Source organism: Odocoileus virginianus, chromosome 5 (genome assembly GCF_023699985.2).
Source record: "Odocoileus virginianus isolate 20LAN1187 ecotype Illinois chromosome 5, Ovbor_1.2, whole genome shotgun sequence".
Classification (NCBI taxonomy): Eukaryota; Metazoa; Chordata; class Mammalia; order Artiodactyla; family Cervidae; genus Odocoileus; species Odocoileus virginianus.
In genome coordinates, this window is record NC_069678.1 from 64,320,445 (window position 1) to 64,337,745 (window position 17,301).

Genomic DNA, 17,301 nt, shown 5'->3' on the forward strand with positions numbered 1-17,301 from the left:
AGCCATCCTGGACTTGTTTCTGTTTCCCTTATGGGCCTACCCAGTCCCATAAGGGTCTTGGCACTTAGATTTTCTTCTGCCTGAAGCAATGCTGAAATTACCCTGAGATTTCCACACAGAGGCATTTCTTCCTTGTAATTCTTCAAATCTCCAGTCAAACATCTTCTCAGTGAGATGTCATTGGGCCACCCAATCTAAATTATAGCTGTGTTACCCTTGCCACCATTATTCTTAATCATATAATCTTGTTTTATTTTCTACAAAGCATTTCCCTGAAATTTGCTCGTTTGTTCATTATCTGTCTCCTCCCATTAGAATGTGAGCTCACGAGAGCAGCACTTGTCTTTCTTGTTCACTGCTGTATTCCCACTGCCTTAGAATTGTGTCTGGTACAGAGTGGACACTTGGTAACTATATGTTAATTCAGTGAATGAATGAATGACTATTTGAGACTCACATCTCATCTCTATATTTTACATTTTTTTTCAAATTTACATAGATAAAACAGCATACATTGTCTTAGATGGACCCTTAAGAGGGGTGTTTTTACTCCTTTTGCTTGCTAAGTAATCATAAATAATTTCTTGAGTAGCAGTAGTATGTTCTAATATTGACCAAAGATTTGCTCTTTAGAAATTTTCATTGTAGTTAGAAAGTTAAAACTTTGAAACAATATACTATGGTTAAATGCAAATTTTGTAGTACAGAACCTAGTTCTGAAGAAGATTAGCACCTTTGTTATAATCATTTGTAACACTGAATTATTATTTTTGTGTCTGTGTTTCTTTCTTGCTAAAGCAAGCTCTTTAAGAATGGGGCAATGTCTTATCTCTAGCATCTAGCATAAGATATGACACGTCTTGTGCGTGCATGTGTCCTGCGCATCCATGTGTTTGTGTTCATGTGTTTGTGTGTGCGTGTGAGAGCTGAGTGTGTCTGAGTATTGTGACATGTGAACAGGCTTAATGAAGATGAGTGGAGAGAATTTAGCTAGGGTGAAGTCTGGGGCTGGTAGCTGCTGATGCTAAATATTAACATACCCAGGTTTGGGAATCATCACTGGTGATACAAGTTGAAAGAGAGGACATAAAAGGCAAATGACCAGAATCTGAAACTTGGGAAGAATGATAGAGAATATGAAGAGTGGTGGGAGCTAGTTAGAGAATATACTGAGAAGAAATTATAAAAGGTGACAAAGTGTCAAGTTAGAGAGTTAGAAAATGAAATCTGAGATATGTCCATTAGATGGAGTTCTCAACAGTATTTAAAAATATACTTTTCTGAATAAAAATCTGGGAGGAAGAAGAATCTCCAGCTAGATTTCATATATAGCTATGTAAAATGGTAGATAAGATCAAAAGCCCCAGAGAAAGTATACCTGGTTTTAAATCATAGCTTTTAAATCTGCTATGTGATTTTAAAGAGAAAAGCTAATATTTACTGAAGAATGCAGTGTGCAAAGCATTGTGGTAAGCATGTTACATAAATGATGTAACTTAATTCTCATAGCCACTTTATGAGGTAGGTTATTTATACATAGGGAAACAGAGGTTCAATATCTTTGAAAATTTAGCTATTAAATGATGAAACTGTTACAGTACCACGTCGTGAGCATTAAAAAACCTTTTAGTTTCAGAGAAAGAGAGTAGATATTAGGAAGTAAATGGAAGAAAACGCTTGATACAGACTGTACATTCAGGAAATTTATTACTAGATAAATCATCTAAGAGGAATACTATATACAAGCCAGAGTAAGCTAGTTTCAAGTGAAGGTGTATTTCCAAGGGAAGAACTTAGTGAAGGGGTTCGTTGAAGCTATTGAAGAAAGGGGAGAGTCACTGACCGTAAAGGGAAACTACTTTCTGAAAGAAGGTACAACTTTCTCTGAGATAAAAGGAAAGTTGATTTGATACCTATAAAGATGGAGATGCACTGACAGATCTGGCCAGAGCATATTTAGAATGGCTTTTCTTTCCTTGAAGAAAAATGTTAGAGGTAAGGTCTTCTGTTGAGGTTGATGGTGAGAGGCTTAAGGAAAAAGAATGAGATCTGAAACACCTGCCAGCTACAGCATTAAGGGCAGCTGAGGCTGGAGACGTTTTACGTTAGCATGGTTTGCATCATCACGCAGCTTCCATCTGAGAAGAGAGGCCAGAAGAGGGTGGAGAGTGACCCTTGCTAGTGTGGCAGCCCATTGAAACTTGGGCTTAGAGGTGGAGAAAGTAGTAAGGGCCCAAGTGAGCACGGAGGTTCAGTTTAAACAGATATCAAAGATAGCCCTTGTTGTGGACTACATAATCCATAGGTAGAGGCTTTTCCCTCTTTGCAAAAGGAAATAAAAGTTTATTTTGGATAAATGTGAAAAGATTTCACTTGATGAAATAAAATTTACAGCTACTTAAAGCTCTTTTGCTTTAAAATATGACTGTAACTGATCTTAAGTTATTAATATTAAATGCATTAATTTCTAAGGAATTAATGAAAATATATTCAGATGTACTTCTAAGTGAATTTATATAGTATTTCCTTTTCCCTCCTTTCGTATTTAATACAGTGAGACATTCACTAGTTTTATTTATTTTTTGAACATTCATTAATTTTAAAATGAAAAATGTTTTATAGGAATACATGCAAATATGTGGCAAAGTTAAGAAGCTGAACAAATTGATTCAGTACCATGACTAACTATTTGCTCTAAAGATGTTAACTAATCTCTGTGACCTTACTGCAACTCCTTCTTCATCTTCTTTTTAAATAGACTGTTTGGATTGCATAAGAAAGTCATCAATATGGTACACAATTTACTCTCCAGTCACGACTCAGATCCACGGTACTCTGACCCCCAGATAAAGGCTCGAGTGGCTATGTTGTATCTGCCTCTGATTGGTATTATCATGGAAACCGTTCCTCAGCTATATGATTTTACAGGTACTTAGTATATTTAAGACAAACTCTAAAGGCAAATCTCAATGTTTAAAAGTATTAGAAAAATCTGCAAAATGATCTTACTTTAGGAAAAGAAATATAAGAAAACTCACAATGTTGTAGGTACACTGTAAATACTTAACAGATTTTGAAAAAAAGCTTTTGACTTTGTGAGAAAATTCACTGCAGGGATTCTGTAAGTATTTCTTATGATGCGCTAAAAAAAATGGTTTTACGGCATTTCTGTACCTACATATTGGGCTTCCCAGGTGACTCAGTGGTAAAGAATCTGCCTGCCAATTCAGGAGACCAAGAGACATGGGTTCAATCCCTGAATCGGAAAGATCCCCTAGAGGAGGAAATGGCAACTCACTCCAATATTCTTGCCTGGAAAATCCCATTGACAGAAGGGCCTGGCAGGTGACAGTCCATGCGGTTGTGAAGAGTTGGACAGGACTAAGCATGCACACACATGTCTGCCTATTAGGAAAGAGGATTTTGTGTGTGTGTGAGTGTATACTATTTATCTGGGAAAAAATATGAGAAAACTTGTCAGATATCTACCACTCTCAGTCTCAATTTTGTTCATATACATAAAATTGAAATTAATATTCACCTGAATACGCGAGAATGATATTGCTAATAGCTGGTTAATAAGTTGAAGTTACATTGCTTTTTAAAAACTGTAACGCACAAAATTTTATTCTTGCTTTCCAATTTTAGAATTTATTTAAATTCCTTCTTAAATTTAAATTTAATTTTAATTTAATTTAATAAAAAATTAAATTTAAATTCCTCTTAAAACAGTGTAGGTCGCATTTGAACTAGCAGTTAGCCTGATAAAGTACTTCTAGTTCAATTAAAAATATTTTTACTGGTATCTAATATGTACCATCAGTAGGTGCTGCTGATACAAAGATAACCAACTCCTTGCCTTTGATAGACTTATAATTGAGTAGTTTTCCTAGTATTTGATCATTAAAGTGGGTTTCCTTTCTGAAGGCAGAAATTTATATTTTTGTTACTATATATCTTCTTTTACTAGCAAGTGCTGCAGTCCCTGGGGTTGCAAAGAGTCAGACAGGACTGAGCGACTGAACTGAACTGAATGTTCCTTACAAAACTCTAAATAGCACTATAGGAATGAGTTAGTGTTTAAAATATTTAAACTATTATTTAAAAGAGGTAAAATATAATGATATGCAGTATATGTTAATAGGTTTTCCTTTGAAGAATAAAGGAGAATAGAAAGGGGATTGTGTGCCCAATAGCTGTTACTAAAAGAGAAGTTTATTTATTTCTGGGTTATTTTTTCCAGAAACTCACAATCAACGAGGAAGACCAATCTGTATAGCTACTGATGATTATGAGAGTGAGACTGGAAGCATGATAAGCCAGACAGTTGCCATGGCAATTGCAGGAACGTCAGTTCCTCAGCTAACAAGGCCCGGCAGTTTCCTCCTCACGTCAACGGTAAAAACAACCCTCCTACAGAAGTTTTATCTGGAAAGACAGCTATTTACAAGGATATACTCTTCAATAATAGATTATTATTAATTGATGCAAAAGTACTCTGAGTTTTATTTTGTGAAAATTTTTTTTTCTGAAAATATTTTCTATATTGTACTAAGTTGTTTGAAAAACTCTTAATTACTTCAATCTTTCTGGTGTAAAAACTCTATTTTATCTTTCAGAATTTTGAAAGCTGCCTTATTTTTCATTTATAGCCTCTATTCTTCATTTTAAAATCCATTTTATTCTTTATCAGTCCTAAGAGATATAATCTCAGTTGTTTAACCATTGAGAATATTTACTTTTTAATTTTTTTTTCCCATTTATTTTTATTAGTTGGAGGCTAATTACTTGACAATATTGTAGTGGTTTTTGTCATACATTGACATGAATCAGCCATGGATTTACATGTATTCCCCATCCCGATCCCGCCTCCCACCTCCTTCTCCACCCGATCCCTCTGGGTCTTCCCAGTGCACCAGACCCGAGCACTTGTCTCATGCATCCACCCTGGGCTGGTGATCTGTTTCACCCTAGATAATATACATGATTCGATGCTGTTCTCTCGAAACATCCTACCCTTGCCTTCTCCCACAGAGTCCACAAGTCTGTTCGGTACATCAGTGTCTCTTTTTCTGTTTTGCATATAGGGTTATCGTTACCATCTTTCTAAATTCCATATATATGTGTTAGTATACCATATTGGTCTTTATCTTTCTGGCTTACTTCCCTCTGTATGATGGGCTCCAGTTTCATCCATCTCATTAGAACTGATTCAAATGAATTCTTTTTAATGGCTGAGTAATATTCCATGGTGTGTATGTACCACAGCTTCCTCATCCATTCGTCTGCTGATGACATCTAGGTTGCTTCCATGTCCTGGCTATTATAAACAGTGCTGTGATGAACATTGGGGTACACGTGTCTCTTTCAGATCTGGTTTCCTCAGTGTGTATGCCCAGAAGTGGTATTGCTGGGTCATATGGCAGTTCTAATTCCAGTTTTTTAAGAAATCTCCACACTGTTCTTCATAGCGGCTGTACTGGTTTGCATTCCCACCAACAGTGTAAGAGGGTTCCCTTTTCTCCACACCCTCTCCAGCATTTATTGCTTGTAGACTTTTGGATAGCAGCCATCCTGACTGGTGTGTAATGGTACCTCATTGTGGTTTTGATTTGCATTTCTCTGATAATGAGTGATGTTGAGCATCTTTTCATGTTTGTTAGCCATCTGTATGGTACTGGCGCAAAGACAGAGCTATAGATCAATGAAACAGAATAGAAAGCCCAGAGATAAATCCACGAACCTATGGACACCTTATCTTCAACAAAGGAGGCAAGAATATACAATGGAAAAAAGACAACCTCTTTAACAAGTGGTGCTGGGAAAACTGGTCAACCACTTGTAAAAGAATGAAACTAGAACACTTTCTAACACCATACACAAAAATAAACTCAAAATGGATTAAAGATCTAAATGTAAGACCAGAAACTGTAGAACTCCTAGAGGAGAACATAGGCAAAACACTCTCCGACATAAATCACAGCAGGATCCTCTATGACCCACCTCCCAGAATATTGGAAATAGAAGCAAAAATAAACAGATGGGACCTAATGAAACTTAAAAGCTTTTGCACAACAAAGGAAACTATAAGCAAGGTGAAAAGACAGCTCTCAGATTGGGAGAATATAGTAGCAAACGAAGCAACAGAGGATTGATTTCAAAAGTATACAAGCAACTCCTGCAGCTCAATTCCAGAAAAATAAATGACCCAATCAAAAAATGGGCCAAAGAACTAAACAGACATTTCTCCAAAGAGAATATTTACTTTTAATCTGTGAAGGCTCATACTTTTTCATATTTAAATAAATTGATGATCATTTTGCTCCATAATTTTCCCCTCTTAAAGAGGGAACAACATGGTGGCAGGGAGGAAACAAATTGCTGGTAGAGCAGGATCAGCTTCTAAATGTTTTGAATGACTTTCTTTCAAAAAGCTGCAATCATATTTATGGCAGCTGGCCTACTTGAGAACTTCTAAGAAGGTTTTATTGACATATCAAAAGATTCATCCATTCTAAGTGTATAATTTCATGGTTTTTAGTATCTGTACAGAGTTAGGCAGCTATCTCCACAATCTGATTTTAGAACATTTCCGTCGTTCCAAAAAGAACCCTGAGGCCCATTAGCCTTCACTCTCTGTTGCCCCACAGCCATAGTCCTAGGCAGCAGCTAACTTTCTGCTTGCATAGATTTGCCTGTTCTGGACATTTCATATAGATGGAATTATTCACTGTGATCTTTATGTCTGGCTTTTTCCACTAAGCAGTAATATTTTTGAGGTCCATTCATGATGTGGCATATATCAGTACTTTTTTTATTGCCAAATAATATTCCTTTATATTGATAGACCAGCTTTTTAAAATCCATTTATCATTTGATGAATAGTTGAATAATTTCTAGTTTTTGGCCGTTAGGAATAATGATGCTAGGTACACTTGTGTCCGTGTCTTTGTGTCCCCACATGTTTTCATTTCTCTTAGGTAGATACCTGGGAATGGATTTGCTGGATCATGTGTATTAATGTCTTTAATATTTTGAGAAAACTTTTAAACTCTTTCAGAGTAGCTGCTCCATTTTAAATTCTCACCAGCAATTAATAAAGATTCCTATTTCTCTAAATCCTCACCAACACTTTTTATTATCTCTTTTTTATTATATATTCTTCACACTTTAGTATGTATGATGTGCTGTCTCATTGCTTTGTGTTTACCTAATGTCTACTGATACTGAGAGTATCATTTCATTTGTGTATAATACACATCTTTCATATATCTTACATAGAGAATTGTCCATTCAAATCCTTTAATGTTTTAAGATTGTGTTATTCATCTTCTTGTTATTGAGTTATTATTGGATTGAAAGAGTTTTTGTATATTCTGGACATAAATTCCTTATCAGATATGTGATTTTCAGATATTTTCTTCTGTGGATTATCCTTTCATTTTCTTGATAGTGTCACTTGAATTGGCAAAAGTTTTAATTTTGATGAATTCTGATTTATCAGTTTTTTCTTTTACTTGCGTTTGCTATTGTATATACATATATAAAGTGCATGTACAGTTAAAATATAATAGGAAAAACAGCAGCGTACCTGCCACTCAGCTTCCAAAGTAGAACTTTTCAATTTCATTAAAAGTTCCCAGTTTGCCCTCAATTCAACATAGTTTTATTGGCCTTGCTTTTTGTTTTTTGAAACTTTGCTTATGTGAAATATACTATATACGAAAAAGTACATGAAACATAAATGTAGATGTTTACAAAAGATTTTAAAGTAATACTTTTGTAACCACCATTCAGGACAAAATATAGAACACTGACTTCTCATTTTCCATTGGATTGTCTGCCTTTGTTTATAATTTATAGTAGTTCATATGTCAGGATTAAGCCCATTGCCAATTATAAGTAGTTCAAAGGTTTCTTTCTTTTTGTAACTTGCTTTTACCACACACTTAATTGTGAATTTGGTGAGTGGAGTGTCTTATTTTAAAATAAGATTGTATTGAATCTATGGATCAGTTTTTGGAAAAATTAATATTTGTACACCAGTAAATCCCCAAATCCTTGAATATGTTAGATCTCCCCACTATTTGGACCTTCTTTCATGTGTTTATATACACAGACTTTTATAGCTTTTTACCACAGAGGCCCAGAACATCTTTTGTAGGTGTATTGTTGGTCCTTGATATTTTAAAAGTATTTTAATAATATTATAAAGTTATGCAGTATGATAATATATAATACCCATACAAGTATATATATAAAACATCATGTTCTCATAGTTTCACAAATGTCATCTTTTTCATAAATTGTTTTCCAATTGCTGATTACCTTTTTTTTTTTTTTTTTTTTGGCCATGCCCCACGGCTTGGGGGATCTCAGTTCCCCAACCAGAAATTGAATCTGGGCCATGGCAGTGAAAACACCAAATCCTAACCGCTAAACTATCAGAGAACTCCCTAATTGTTGATTGCTTTTGTGTGGACATAGAATTGATTTTGAACAATAATGTTTATTTCCAGAAGAATTGCTAAATTAATAACATAGGTATAGTTTTTTTTCTATGTATACAATCATATCATCTGTGAATAATGGCCATTCATTTCTTCCTTTCAGTGTTTTTTTATAGCTTGTTTATGAGCTAGAATCTTGAGTACAGTGTTAAATAGAAGTAGTGATAGTTGGCATCATATAAGGGGGAGCTTGCAACATTTCATTCTTAAATATAGGTGCTAAAGGTTTTGGTTTTGGGGGTTGTTGTTTGGGTTTTTTTTTTTTTTTTTGATACCTTCTACTATATTATGGAAGTCCCCTTCTTCTTAGTTTGCTAAGAGTTTTACTTTTGTAATTATGAATAGTTGTTGAGTTTTATCATGCTTTTTTGTACCATTGAGACTGTCATGTTATTTTGCTTTTTAATCTTTTATTTTAAATCTTTCAGTTGATTTTCTAGTGTTAAACCTACCTTGAATTCCTGAATTGAACTTAACTTTTTTGTGATTGTGTATTAATGGATTTGATTTGCTGTATTTTAAGATTGTGTATCTGTGTTAGTAAGATCATAATATTCTATTCAGATTTTGGAATCAGATAGTTTAGCTGATTAAAATGAGCAAGGGGATTTCCCATTTAATCTGTTCCCTGCAAATACTTGTTTAAAATTGAAATTATTTCTTCCTAGAATATTTGAAGAACTTGTGAGTAAAGCCATCTGTATCTGCAGTAATCTTTTTTGAAAGTGTTAAAATTATCTATATATTTAATGATTGTAGAACTGTTCACGTTTTCTATTTCTTTTTACACTGGTTTTTGTAAATTTTATTCTGGTAGAAATTTACTCAAGTTTCTTGGCGTACAAAGTTGTTTCAAATATCTTCCATGATTTTTTAAAAGTCTATAACATTTATAGTAGATGTAAACATTTTCATTTCTGTGACTGGCTTTTCACATCTTTTGTCTTACATCAGTCTCAATAGAAATTTGTATATTCCTTTAGTTTGTATAAAGAACCCATTTGGGGTCAATGCTGAGCCTCACTTTTGAATGTTTATTATTTACTTTTACTTTCCTTTGGTTTATATTGATGTTCTTTTTTCTAACTTCTTTAGATAAATGCTTATTAACTCGTTAATTTTCACCCTTCTTTCTTTGTTACTTATTTTAATTGTAAATATTTTCCATTAATTATTTTAACTACATACTATGATTTATAGTTAACATTTTCATTAGTTAATTCATGTAGTTGTATTTTGTCTTATATTTTTAAGATCTTGCACTAGAATTTTTAAATTTATTTACATTTATGTAAAATGTACTTAACATTTTAATTTTACTTCATGTTTTCTCACCCCATTATGTATTTTTTGTCTCATATATTATCTTCTTTTGAATTATTTTTTTCTCATTCTATTTTTTCCTCATTCCACTTTTCCTCTTTACTGAGCTAAGTCTCGATCAAAACCTCTAACCTCTTGTCTATTAAAAGGAAATCTCCCACAATTTTGGGATGGTTTTATGTAGATAACACCAAGCTATGGTAATTTAAAGTATCCTCTCTGTTGGGAACAATTTAATCATACTAAGGATAATCAATCTAGTAACACTGAGAAACTGGTCTGTGTGCCTTATCAGTTCAGTTCAGTCACTCAGTTGTGCCTGATTCTTTGTGACCCCATGGACTGCAGCATGCCAGCCTTCCCTGTCCATCACCAACTTCCGGAGCTTGCTCAAACTCATGTCTGTTGAGTCGGTGCTACCATCCAACTATCTCATCCTCTGTCATCCCTTTCTCCTCCTGCCTTCAATCTTTCCCAGCATCAGGGTCTTTTCCAATGAGTCAGTTCTTCGCATCTGGTGGTCAGAGTATTGGAATTTCAGCTTCAGCATCAGTCCTTCCAAAGAATACTCAGGATTGATTTCCTTTAGGATTGACTGGTTTGATCTCCTTGCAGTCCAAGAGACTGTGCCTTGTAGACAGTGCCAATATATAATTCCCCTGGAATTATATATAATGCTTTATAGACAGTGCCAGTACATAATTTCCCTGGAAGATTAGGACTGGTACAGAATAGACTAAGTCGAATGACCTGGGATATAATGGGCTGCATCTAATGGAAGCTGTTAGCTTAATTCTTACTTCTGACTTTATTCAGACCAGTCCTTGTATTGCTAAGAACTTGAGATTTCTGAGCTGTTGGACTTGGATGTCACCAGACATTTTCAAAACAATGTCTGCTGAAATCTAGTAATTGCAGTCTTGCCTTTTTATAAAGCTAGGTAACTGGTTACCTGGCTACAAGTCTTCCCAATGTGCCAGGTCCAGACTGGGTTTCAGGCTTATTCTTATGAAAAGAAATGAGGTTTACTTTGTCTATTAGAATTCCAGTTGTCTCTCCTCTAACTACTTCTAATTGGATCTGTTAAAACCAAAATGACAAACCAAGAAATTAAGATTTTGATCATACAGGACTGAGATACAGGACTTAGAACTCAGAAATACTTTCGATTCAGTGTCTGTTCTCCAAATTGAGGTAGCACTATGCCCCGTTTTGACAGGAAGTTACCAGAGCCATAGTTGCCCAGTTGCCTGAGTTAAAACTGATTTAAAACTCTGTGGAGCTCTGGAGTACCGATCCTTTCTGTGTTCCCCGTTTCTTGTCTGTAGGATATAGCCTTCTTTCAGCCTCCTTGACCTTCCCTGAGTTCCACAGGGCAGATTCAAACAGTTGCTGATCAGGGAAGGGAGGAGATACAAAAACAGGGGAGGAGCAGTCAAGTGGTGGTACAGCCTTGGGGCAGGGTCCTGGTTCCTTCTCAAGAAATATGCAAGCAGTGTCTTTGAGTTCTTCTGCAGAACTAGGGCCCCCACCCAGGTGGAGGCTGGTAACTTCAGGCTGAGCACAAGATTCCTGGAACATCACCCTGTTGCCTCACCACCAACCAATCTGAGAAAGTCACACACCCTGCAGTCCTCACCCCAAATTCTGCCTGCCTTTTCTGGGGATCAATGATGACCATCCTGTTAGGCCTCCTGTTTGGTCCCTGTCTGTTTCACCTCTGACAGGGTCCAAAAGTTTCAGGCTAAGCTGTTGTTACAAGGATGGAAGCTGGTTTCAGATGCAGAATACCTCGACAAATCAGGTAGAGAGAGACTTCTGCTCTACTAGGCAGGCCTATGCCATGCACAACAGAAAGAAGTTACAGAAGAAAGAGACCTCCATCCCAATTAGCAACTAAACAACAAATCCTGAGTATAAAGTCTCTTGCGGGAGTTGTTAGTGGAGGCATACTCACTGAAACCACCCACCTTGGCCGGGAACCATCGTGACCATTTGCATAAGTTACTTTACAACAGGTCCTAGTAAGGAGCACGGAACTGATAAGCCACCACCAACCAGAAGAGTTTGGGAAAGATCAAAAGGAGACACCGTGTGTCCTACCACCTCCCAGAATCCTTCTTGCTGGCATCCATCTTGGCTGAGCAGTGCTTGCACCACCAGGAAGGACTCTTGAGTCAGGATGACGGGCCAAAGACAACTCAGAAACTAATCCCGTCACCATAAAATGGAGACTACGAACCATGTGGCGGAGCAGTTCTCCTGGGTTCCCTTACTCTACTGCCGTCTGCCCTGGCGCCACTTCCCAATAAAGTCTCTTGCTTTTTAGCTCGCGTGTCTCCTCAGACAATTCGTTTCCTAGTGTTATAGAAGAGCCCACTCTTGGACACTGTAAGGGTCCCCCTTCCTGCAAAAAAAATACTTTTTACTTATAAACGGTCTAAGACTTCTTTTTCTAAATCAGTGGCCCTTGATAGAAAATATTGTTGCTACTGTTTAGTTGCTAAATTGTGTCTGACTCTCGTGACCCCATGGACTGTAGCCCTCCAGGCTCCTGTGTCTGTGGGAGATCCCAGGCAAGGATACTGGAGTGGGTCGCCATCCTTCTCCAGGGGGTCTTCCTGACCCAGGGATCAAACCCATGTTCCTGTATTGGCAGGTGGGTTCTTCACCACCGAGACACCAGGGAAGACATTTGATGGAAAACAGTGATTCTCTAAACCTGATAAGCATTTTGTTATCACATAATATTCTTAAAATAGTCTCATATAGAGTCAGTTCTGGTTTTCTTTCTTTTATATCAGGTCTGATTGTCTTTTTAAAAATTTATTTACTTTTTATTGAAGGGTAATTGCTTTATAGAATTTTGCTGTTTTCTGTCAAACCTCAACATGAATCAGCCATAGGTATACATATAACCCCTCCCTTTTGATTGTCTTCTTTAGATATCATAGTTTTTAATAATAGGACCTAGTTTTTAGTAATAGAACCTTTTAGTTTTTCCCTTCATGTTTCCTGTTAGCCTTTATTTATAGTCTTCTGTAAGCCCTGTAAACAATTTTCTGTTGCTAGGAAAGGTTCATTAAGTTTCAGAGCCTTAAGTTTAAGGTTCTGTATGAGTTACACAAATATTGCCTAAATTAAATGGTTCTTTCAAAATATTTGATTTTAAAGTAATTACTTTTGCATTGCTTTTAGAAGAAAACAACTGACAACTGAAGAAAAGAAATGGTCTTTGATCATTCTGTCTCATTTTACTGCTTTTTATTTTCAGAGTGGCAGGCAACACACTACCTTTTCAGCAGAATCAAGTCGGAGTCTTTTGATCTGTCTGCTTTGGGTTCTGAAGAATGCAGATGAGACAGTTCTACAGAAGTGGTTTACAGATCTCTCAGTCCTGCAGCTAAACCGGCTATTAGATCTGCTTTATCTTTGTGTATCTTGCTTTGAGTACAAAGTAAGTGATCATTGTGCCATTGCAAAGAAGAGCAAGAGGGAATATAATGTGGAAAAGAAGAAAATTTCCTTACTGTGTCTTCTTTTCTAATGTTTAAATTTTAGGGAAAGAAAGTATTTGAAAGAATGAATAGTTTGACCTTTAAGAAATCAAAAGACATGAGAGCAAAGCTTGAGGAAGCTATTCTTGGAAGTATAGGTGCAAGGCAAGAAATGGTGCGCCGAAGCCGAGGACAGCTTGGTACGTACACAGTGTCTATTTTTTCAGTTTCCCTGAACACTATTACAGTGATCATTTTTGCAAGTCTCCAATGACAATTCTACACTTTTAAAACTGTTTTAATATAGCTGTGAATTAACTTGAATAGCCATGTCTTTGCAAGTTAGAATTCCTATTTAATTAGAATGAACATACTTCCAGTTTGTACTGGATAATCTCAGTTTGTTCTTCTAACCTTTGTGTGATTATTAATAGTTTCCCTTATTTTAAAAAATAGGTGTTTTTAAGAGCAGTTTTAGGTTCATAGAAAATTTGAGCTGAAAATACAGATATTTCCGATTTATCCTCTGTCTTTACACATGCATAACACCCCTCATTATCAGCTTTTCATATAGGAGTTGCCATCATTTATCACAATCGATCAACCTACACTAATGCTTATTTTCACACAGAGTTTATAGTTGACATTGTGATTCTGTCTTGGCTATACATTCTTTGTAACATGACTTTGTACTCTTAAAAGTTTGCTACTTTTGCAGTGAATTAATATATCCTGTAGATAAAGCAAAGATATTGCCTACCTCAAGTACCAGGAAGAGAAAATAATTTAGTTGCATCTGAATCCTGTTTCTAATCCCTGGTCTGCTACCCATTAGCCATATAACCTTGACCAACCACTTAATCTTCCCACTTTCCCTTTCCTCACCCACTTGTGGTTGTTTGAGATTTTAAAAGGTAGTGTAACTAATTGATCTTATCATCTTTGTGGTGACCGTGTGTGTGTGTGTGTGTGTGTGTGTGTGTGTCTGTGTGTATAAACATTTCATAAATTGTGAAGTAGTATTATTGCTGAGAGCACCTTAAGGTCAAGGACATGGCTTAGTCATCTGTGTACATGACATATGCCAACAGCTCAATATATGTTGTTGACTTAAAATGTGAGTGTATGTTTACATGAATATATTTGTTGTTTTTTGATTGGCCATTTAATTTAATGATCCTTTATTTAGGTAAACTTAAGTATCTTTTATATGCTGTGTGTGTTTGGAATTTAATAATGAATAAGACATTCTTTGCCTTTGAAATTAATAGAGTGTTGTTTTTTCACTTTAGTTGTATAGCGTTTCAGTTCAGTTCAGTTGCTCAGTTGTGTCTGACTCTGCGACCCCATGGACTGCAGCATGCCTGGCTTATATCGTGTACCTATTGATTTTCTTTTAACTCATTTAATATAGACAACAACTCTATAAGTATGAAAATTAACTTTCTAGGTCATTTAATTATATCAAGCCTAACGAATAATTATCCTCACCTTTAAAATAAAACTCTCAGAGGTAAATAACTTGCCTAAGGTCATAAACTAAGTGACAGAACCACGATCTTTTGACTTCTAATTTAGTGTTCTTTGTATTATACCATAGCTCTTTCTAAGACTTACTGTTGAAAAGAATGGCGCTTTTAACAATATGTTAGATTTTTAAGCATGTAGTCTTTAGACAGCTACCATGGAAGCTAAAAAAAAAAAATAAAAACCACAAGTAAACCCCACCTTCTCCCAAACTTATAGGTGCAGGGAAAAGTTAGGTGCAGGGTAGGGATGGACAAAATGAGTGAAGGGAGTCAAAAGGTACAAACTCACAGTTTTAAAATTCTTAAGTACTGGAGATATAACTTAAGCATGTTAACAAATGTATACTTGAAAGTTGCAAATCAAGTACATCTTAAAAGTTCTTATCATAAGAGGAAAACATTTGAAGCTACTCATGGTCATGGATGTTAACTAGACTTGTTGTGATGATCATTTTGTAATATATGCATGTATTGCATCATTTTATACACAAGAAACCAATATAATATTACATGTCAATTGTGTCTCACTTTAAAAAAATAATTGAAGTTGTCATCTTCTTAAAATTAAAATAATTCTGTTTGCAATTCTTATTTATATTTGGACACTTAATAAGCTAGGTCACCTAATGATAGACATTCTTAACTAAGGAGATGAGAGAAAGTATCCTGAAAAAAAAACAAAGTTAATGATAATAATGAAGAGAGATCACAGATAGTTATTTGTTAACTGTCTTAATACAGACAAATCTTTTTGCTTTCTTTCACAAAATTTCTTAAAGACAGATGTTTCAAAATTGAAGAAGTAAAGAGGGATAGAAAGAGAAGGAAAGGGAGAGGAAGCAGAAGGAATATCCGGACTAATCCTTTATTGTGTGTCAAATTATATTTGTTTCTCAGTATTTTTAAAATTTCTGTTTAAACTCTGAATTATTACTTTCATTTTACTTTCCATTCTCCCCAGCCAAAGTCTCATGTTTTTCAAAGAGGAGTAGTAGTCTTCTAGTTGAAAGCCTGAAGTCATGATTTGATTCCATTGTTTAAATATCTGTATTTCTCCACAATTCTCAGTGACTTCTCCGCTTGTGCTAGATTAGTATGAACCACTTCTGTAGCTGCCGCCACTGAAAGGAGCCTATACCATTCGCTCTGCCTTCTGTTTCTCTTGGGGGAGAGCCCCTGTGTTCTCTCCTGCCTTCTGTGGACCAAAAGAAATAGTTACTTTCAGAACCTTCCTTAATTTGTAGCTTTTATTATTGTGGTCATAAGTGCTGTGGAGAGAAATAAAGTAAATTAAGAAGAAAGGAAGTGGTGGAAAGTTGAGGAAGGCCTTTCAGCAGAGGGGATGAATAACTGGCCAGTAAAAATTTGTGTGAAAAGCAATCAGGTAAGAGGAACACAACCACTCTTGTGTATATTCTCAATCGAGAGCATATGTAGTGAAACTACAGACACACACACACACACACACACACACACACACACACACGATAATGGTAGTATAAACAAAGGTGGAGAAAATAAAATCATATCATGCATAGTCTTATAAACCATGGTTAAGATTTTCACAAAGTCAGAATTTAAAATTTGCTTATTTAAAAAAGTGTTTGGGTTTTTTATATTACATTTAGCAAATATATCCTGTAACTCTTGTGAAAATTTTTAATAGAAAGCACCACTGTCAGGTTTTTCCACTTGTACTGAGGATAAAATGGCTGTGTTAATAAAATTATTAACATTATGTAGTATTTCTTTTTTTAAATTTTATTTATTTATGTATGGCTGTTCTGGGCCTTCGATGCTGCATGGGCTTTTGTCTAGTGGTGGTGATGAGCAGGGAGACTCTCCAGCGGCGGTTTGTGAGCGTCTCATTGCGCTGGCTTTTCTTGTGGAGCGCGGGCTCTGGGGCGTGGAGTCCTCAGTGGTGGCTCCCATGGGCTCAGTACTGCGGCTCCTGGGCTCTAGGGCGCAGGCGCAGGAGTTGTGTCGGGCTTAGCTGCTTTGCAGCACGTGGGATCTTCCTTGATCAGGAGACAAACCCATGTCTCCTGCCCTGACAGGTGGTTTCTTTACCACTAAGCCACCAGGGAAGCCCTGTAGTATTCCTTACATGTTTGCAAATATACATAAATGTGGTCTAACTGAAATAACATTTTTAAAGAAGGTTTTGAAATTTGTTTGACAGAGAGGAGCCCATCTGGAAGTGCCTTTGGAAGTCAAGAAAACCTGAGGTGGAGAAAGGATATGACTCACTGGCGTCAAAACACTGAGAAGCTTGACAAGTAATAAACCTTCTATTTTATCTTATTGATGGGCTTGTTGAATTTCAAGTGCAAGAGGAAAATGGTTAATTTTAGTGTTATTTATTTGTGGCATTCAAATTTTAGAAGTCAGAACAGTTATATTTAATTTTTCCATTTTGGATTAAAAAACAATTTGGGGGAA

At 35.9% G+C, this 17,301-nt stretch overlaps 1 protein-coding gene across 6 annotated transcripts in view; it reads left to right on the forward strand.

Moving 5' to 3' along the window:
* DOCK7 (dedicator of cytokinesis 7) overlaps window positions 1–17,301 on the forward strand; it is a 188,715-nt gene that overhangs the window by 130,759 nt on the left and 40,655 nt on the right. For all 6 annotated transcript variants that reach the window (XM_020885436.2, XM_020885453.2, XM_070468054.1 and 3 more), the window contains 5 exons: window positions 2,759–2,928; window positions 4,244–4,398; window positions 13,108–13,290; window positions 13,395–13,530; window positions 17,042–17,138. In XM_020885436.2, the coding sequence (XP_020741095.1) occupies window positions 2,759–2,928; window positions 4,244–4,398; window positions 13,108–13,290; window positions 13,395–13,530; window positions 17,042–17,138 (741 nt within the window). The remainder of the gene's footprint in view (window positions 1–2,758; window positions 2,929–4,243; window positions 4,399–13,107; window positions 13,291–13,394; window positions 13,531–17,041; window positions 17,139–17,301) is intronic.